Genomic DNA, 6,937 nt, shown 5'->3' on the forward strand with positions numbered 1-6,937 from the left:
ATTTGAGCAGCATTATGAATGACTTGCTGAGTGCAAGGCCTGTAGGATGAACTTCTAATGGGTGAGTACAGGCTTCTCCTTGTGGAGTAGGATCAGGGATTTAAATCTACAGTATGTTGGAAAATGCTACTGTAATCTGTGTCTGTGGTGCCATTTTGGCCACTGGTGCCAATATGAATGTTGAATTCTGTTCTCATACTGTTTAAACCTATAATGAGTTGCTGTGTTTTTCTTGATGGCTCTTTGTTCTATGCTTATCGACACACAGTGTAAGATGCTGATTTGTTAGTGAAGACTGGCTGAATATTTCGGATGTTTGATAGCTGTGGTGGCTAGAGTCCAGGGCAGGCTGCTGATTAGCCTCAATTAGCCATTGTCTGGTGCTGAGCACAACCTGGTTTTCAGGATGGGCCTCACATGATAAGCATCTCCATGCAACTGTCTGGAGCAGTTGTGTGTGTATGTGTGTTGGAGTATGTACATATATTTGGGATGGGGGTGGGGCAGTTATGTTACCCTAGTGGCTCAACGTGTCCAACTGTATGAAATAATAAAAATTAGCTCCACTTTGAGTACCTACACCACTGAGTACCTCTTATATATTAAAACAATAACAAAGATCCAGTGATATACTACTATAACACTGATCAGGGCCTTATACTTAATCACCTTTATTTGGCCAAGTATGTTACACACAAGGAATTTGTTTCTGGTACAGAGTTGGTGCCATCTGTGGCACCAACTCACACCGATGGCTCTAACCATCGGGGGTAACGGGGGGGTTCAGTGTCTTTCCCAAGGACACTTCAACATGTACACTGCAGGCACCGTGATTGGAGCCTCTAACCCTCCGGTTGGGAGACGACTGCTCTACCCACTGAACCATCTGTATCTCTTTGATCATCACGAAGAACCGCTCCTAACAATCACAGTGTTTGTGTATGAAAATAACATGGGTTCAGGCAAAGCAAAACAAAATAGTCAGCTAATATGAAGATAACATCAGGCTGAATGAAGTGAAACAAAATGGCAGGCTATGATTTAGGAGTACAAATTCATTACAATTGGGGCTGAGCGTCTGTTTCAGTTAGCATCACCTGGGTCCTTGCTCAGAATCAGACAGATCATAATGAAAGCCTTCCTGTGGACTAATAAAAACCTGCTAACAAAAGCATCCTCTGTGCTAATGAAGCGGCCTGAGTCCATCTGAGTCTGTTGTGAGGCTGATAACTGCACAGCGCTGACTCCCTCCTGGCGGCGGGGTTGTATTTGAGTGGATTTAGAGAAATAGGCCGCAGATAACGTCCCACAGATGAGATTTGCTCTCCTAACGGGCCATGCAGATTGCCATTACTCATGCCTGACAAGTCGGCCGTCTGATGTTCCCACAACGGCCTATTTTAACAACATAAGCTGCTGTCAGAAGAAAACTATGCCTCTGTAAAAAAAACCTGTGTTGGTCCTGAATGTAGAAAATGAGTGCCCATTATCTCTCTGGCGGCCGTGTATATCATTTCTGAAATAAGACAGTGGGGTTTTAACAGGTTTTAAGAGCCCAGAGGTCAGAAAACTCAGTCAAGCCAACAATGTGCAATGAAATGTTCGACTCAGGGAGGAAAAAGACAGACATTTAAGTTACAGTTATGTTTTTTTTTTCTTGCTACAGCACTGATAGCCTCAGGCTGCAGAAGTGCTGAGGGTTACAACAAGTCAGGCAGGCACAATAAACTTCCTCCCTGTTGACCTGGGGTCAGATTACTGGAGTAACAGCTGCTTCAGGTCAAATGCAATGCGAAGAGGTGATGTGCAATTGGCAGAATTTGGAGAGGAAACATGATCAGATGACGACTCTGTGAATATAGTTCAAACAATAAATATTTTTAGGAATATTTGTTGTAGCAAACCAACAGTGTTTGTTAGGTTTTTATCATCCAAAAGTTCGATTTTCTCTGCAAACGTTCTCTACATTATACTAGAACTTTTACAGCTGCATTAACTCCAGCAGCTGAAGTAAATATAGTCCTGGTGTGAGGTGAAGCGTGCATGGGACCGTGTGGGTAAATAAACATTGCAACCAAATCCCTCATGAAAAAGCATCATTTAGGATTAAATATTTATATTAGAGATGCACTGATTGCAATTTCTTCTAAATCTGCACAGAATTGTAACTCTCAGAGTGATCAGCCAATCACTGGTCAAGGCTGATCACGCTGAAAACCGGCCATGCCCAATCTCTGCCGTTTGATCGGTGCATCTCTAATTTATATATACAAACACAATTATTTCACAGTGTGTTCCACTAATAACCAGAGCTCAAAACAGTCACCAAAGGAAACTGAAATATTACAACTTCCACACCCAAAAACTGAGACAGACTGAGCTGCTGCTCAGGAGACAACATTTGATTCGACAAATCTTCCAGCAATTTTAATTTCAACAAACAGAGGGAAGTGTGAAGCTTAAATCTGCTGCTGAACACAGATCAGTAATGACCCAGTGAGGGTCAGGGTGTGGGCTTTTGTTGCCTACCTTTAGGGTAGTACGCCCTCTTCAGTCCATCATGGTGCATCCTGGACTTGCGATCCTCTGCAGCGCTGCTCAGCCTCGGGCTGTGCTCGCCGTGGCTGCGATGAAGATGGTGATCTCGGCGGGGCACCATGTGCTCTGAGGCCATCCGGTCTCTCATGACCTTGGCTCTTTCTGATTCCAGGGCGATGGCCTTCTCCAGAAGCGACAGGTTTCCCTTGGCCATGTCGAAGGTCTCGTCTGAATGGTCGGAGGCCACTGATGTGGTGTCCTCGTCGCCCTCTTGGCTGCAGCTGGTTGGGTAGCCTCTGGATGCCGGGCTCAGCTGCTCCTCCAGCTTCATCAGATTCACCATGTCGGAGTAGCTGCGCTCCAGGGACCTGGGCTCCTCTGGTGCACCCTGCTGGCAGCTGTCGTACCTGGGATGGAAGTCAGATAAGCAGTAAAAGCTGAAACCGCATGGTGATGTGGGGTCATCAAGTTGTTACCAAATATCCAAATCTGCTCTCATGCCTGGTAAAATAATGGATGTGTCCGGTTATTTTACATTTGTGTACAAACAGGCTACCCAACATCTTCTGTAAGGTCTTTTCCGCTAACAGATTGCTGGTCATAATCCAACACATAGGTTTATTTGAGCTGTGCTTTACCTGTTGTTCCACAAAATTAACAGTTCCTGATCAACATTATTCAGCGACTGTTGCTAGAAATATGGTTATCTGTATCTCCAATATCTATACAGCATGTCCTCATCTTCCATCACTCCTAGTGGTTCTCTCACTCAGTGCCAGTGTTTCTCCAAATTAAGCCTAACTGTCCCTCCTTCCATCTCCCTGAACAAAAAATGATCAGCCATTTTTCTTCCAGCTTCTGCAGGTTTTAACTTTCCTTTTGCCCTGGACAGTGCTTTCTAACTGTGCTGTGTGCAGACAGAAGATTTCTAAATCTGAACTTTTGGGCCTCAAATACAAATGATAAAAAATTAATGCTGTGATGTTTAATCAGTGCCATAATCTGACCTACAGAATTTTTAATAAGACACATATTTGGCTTAAAAATAAGTGTGGAAGAGATGAAAGACAGAAGAGTCGTAAGAGAGGTCGCACCTGTTCAGGTGGTGAGCCAGCTGCTGGTCCGTAGGGTTTTGGAGTTGGTGGTGGAGGCCGTGGAGGGCAGGGCGATCAGACGGCTGTGTCTCGCTTAGTTTCTGAGCCAGATCGAAGCACTGGTTCCTTAGACACTCCAAACTGCTGAGACATACCTCCTCCTCACTCTCCTCTGCCTGAACCCTGACTCCTATGCCGGGCCGTCCGTTAGCGTGGCCTACGTTGTCCACCATGGTGCCTTCTGGGTAGCCGTCCTCAGGCAGCATGGCACCGTGGCCCTGTGCAAGGAGCTTCAGGGAGTCCACCGTCTCCCTGACAACATCACTGTCCAGGTCCACGCTCAGTTCTCCCTTCCTGTCGCCCTGTTCACTACCATCATCCTCTTCATCATCTTCATCTTCACCAGCGCTGCTGGACGAGTTACTGTTCATCTCTGACTCGGTCATGGCCTGGTAGGCAGCGTCCTCGGCGATCTTGCCCAGGTTGAGCAGCGACTTGGCGACCAGCTCGTCGTAGTTCTCGTACTCCTCTCCGGTGCCGTTTCCAGCACTGCAGCTGTTGTTGTTGTTGTTGTTGTCGTCGTCCTTCTGAATTGGAATGAGCTTTGATTGTCCACTGGGTTTATAGTGGTTCTCTACTGACAGGAAAGAAAAAACAAACTTCTCAGTCTTTCAGTGTTTGGGTATTTAAAAAAAAAAACATCTCGCATCCAGCCAGTTTTTACAAATCAGCACAGTTTCCCTCAGTATTTTGCACAATAAACAAACAGTAGGTCATTGGTCAAATATGATGCATTTTGTAGATAGTTTAACTATCTGTTCATTTATTGAATCAAAAAAAGGAAACAAAGTTTTTATGGCCTTTAATCAACTCAGCGCCGCTGATGAACCCAGTTTCTTCTTATATATTCCTGAACACATTAACTGCATCCCTCTCAATTACGATCCACTGTTTACAGACGGAAACACACAACCCAGAGCTGTGCAGAGCAGCGCAGCTCTCCCCGCTAGGCCTCGCTGTTGATTTTGGGGACATTGATGGTGAATGAGAGCAGAGAAACTGAAAAGGGAGGAGTGTGAGGTGCTCTGATTCAGGAGCCATAAATATCCTCAGGAGGAGAAGCCGAGGCAGAGCGCATCTGACACGTCCACCGAGACAACGAGGCGAATGGGGAGGGGAGGGTAAGGTGGGAGTTAATAACTCAGCAGAGCTCCTCTCCCGATTATTAGTGAAGCGCTGTCAGGAGCGATTGAGGCCACGGGGGGTGCTGAGGGGAATCAAGGGGAACGTGGCGGGAAGGAGAGTGCAGAGCATCTGGTCCACCGGTGATTCTGTTCAGCAGCTCTCATCACTTACTCCTCTCCCACTGCAGATGCAAGCAGCAACCAAAGATGAATATGTGCCTTTTCCAGACACAGAATCTGTAACATTGTTGGGCTCATCTGTCTGTTAATGCTGTAGCTTTCTGGCATCCATACAGTAAGCCACTTACTCCAAACCTCATTTTCCAGCAATAATGACAAGTGACAACATCCTCTAGCAGCTTTAATTATCACTCCTGCAAATGAGTAAATTGTGTGACTTTGTTGTGGAGCCACAAAAACCACAGAGAAAGGAGGGTGGAGAGGGTGGATTAGTCAAGAGTCGGAGTCAGGCAGGGGAGACTGCTGTTTATTACCAGTTTCCAGCTGTTTACTTGACTGAACCCTAACTAAAGCCTTGATCATACTTCAATCGGACACACATGCACTTCTATACATAATACAGACGGGGGTCTGCATGCACAGATATGTTCCACACATGTGTTAGAAGACATGATGACAACCTGACAGCAAGAAAAATCCTCTTCTGTTTGATGTGTGTGCCTGAACAAAAAAAAGACCACTTAACAAGAGCAGGACTAAGGCTGGGGAAAATACGTACGAGTGCTGTGTGTGACAAATTAGGGGAAAATCCTAAAGAAATGGGTGGAATTTCTTTTTTTACTCCAGGGGTCACTGATTAATTTGCCAGTTATTTGATATTTTTTTCCCAGAATGTCAGACACTGGTTAAAAGTCCCACTGTGACTCTCCAGAGCCAAAGGTGGCGTCTCCACACGTCTTGTTGTGTCCAACCAACAGATCCACAGAGACTCAGCTGATTCTCATGACTGACAAAAAAAAAGCATCAGCTCCTCACATTAAAGAAGGTGGAACCAGAACATGTAAACAAACCTTAACGATACAGGTAGCAGATTAAAAAATACCTGTTTGAATTGTTTTTGTAAGATTTTGTCACAGGTACAGTTTGATAGAAAACACAAGAAATATATAGAATAGAATGGAAATGCAGAAATCACATCATCAGATTTTGCTGCTTTAAACAAAAAGAGCAAACTCACCCGGCTGATGATTCTGCACCTCCTCTTCCTCCTCCTCCTCTTCTTGCTCGTCTTCCTCTCCCTCATCCTCCTGGTCCTCCTCCTCATCACCATCATCCACTTCTTCCTCCTCCTCGTCTATCCCCTCCTCCTCCTCCACCTGCTGTCCTCCTATTGTGGTATCTGCTCGGTCCACCTCCACCTCCTCCTCTTCTTCCTCTTCCTCCTCCTCTCCCTGCTCCTCATTGTCCTCTGAGAACTCATCCTCCACTTCGCCGTCTTCTTCCTCATCTACTTCTCTTTCCCCTTCCTCTTCCTCCTCATCCTCCTCCACTACCTCTCCTTGCTCCTTCCCCACATCCCCCATCCCTATGGCTTCATTCTCATAGCTGGTATAGGTGCGAGCGCCTTCCTCCTCCTCCTCCTCCTCACCTGGACAGGAGGCGAGGAAGGGCCTCCTCTTGGCAGCTGGCTCCAGGGGCCGGGTTTTTCTAGCACTCTCTCTGGGCCAGTGGACAGCCATAGACACTAAGATGAGACAGAGGGACACATATTGATCAGTGGCCATGTTTGTTCTCATATTAACTATTTGACCATTTACAAAATTTTATTTTCAATTTCACTGACCCAAAGCTTCCCATCGTTAACAGGAGCTGATTCTCGGGTCAAATAAGTCTGAAAACGGGCCAAACCTGGCAGACAGGTATGGCTCACATTTGAGTCTACAGAGCCCGAACACAGCCGAGTTTATTGACGCTCAGCCACAAGTCCGACCTGGCTGGCTTGGTCATAAATGATGTTTGGGATTTCAGAAATTTTAACTGGCTGATAGACAACAAAAGACAACTATACTGACAAAGGCTGAGCTCCACGTTTGCTTCATGGACACCCACAGAGATCATGAGTCTTATAAATTGTTTGTTTTTTATTTTAATCATTCAATT

The 6,937-nt window shown here is 45.7% G+C and overlaps 1 protein-coding gene across 1 annotated transcript in view; it reads right to left on the minus strand.

The window, feature by feature from the left end:
- Positions 1 to 6,937, minus strand: part of myt1la (myelin transcription factor 1-like, a) — a 62,083-nt gene that overhangs the window by 23,713 nt on the left and 31,433 nt on the right. The window contains 4 exon segments of the mRNA XM_020586957.1: positions 2,530 to 2,945; positions 3,633 to 4,266; positions 6,015 to 6,486; positions 6,488 to 6,521. Coding sequence (XP_020442613.1) covers positions 2,530 to 2,945; positions 3,633 to 4,266; positions 6,015 to 6,486; positions 6,488 to 6,521 — 1,556 coding nt within the window.

This window comes from Monopterus albus, unplaced genomic scaffold, assembly GCF_001952655.1.
Source record: "Monopterus albus unplaced genomic scaffold, M_albus_1.0 scaffold431.1, whole genome shotgun sequence".
NCBI lineage: Eukaryota > Metazoa > Chordata > Actinopteri > Synbranchiformes > Synbranchidae > Monopterus > Monopterus albus.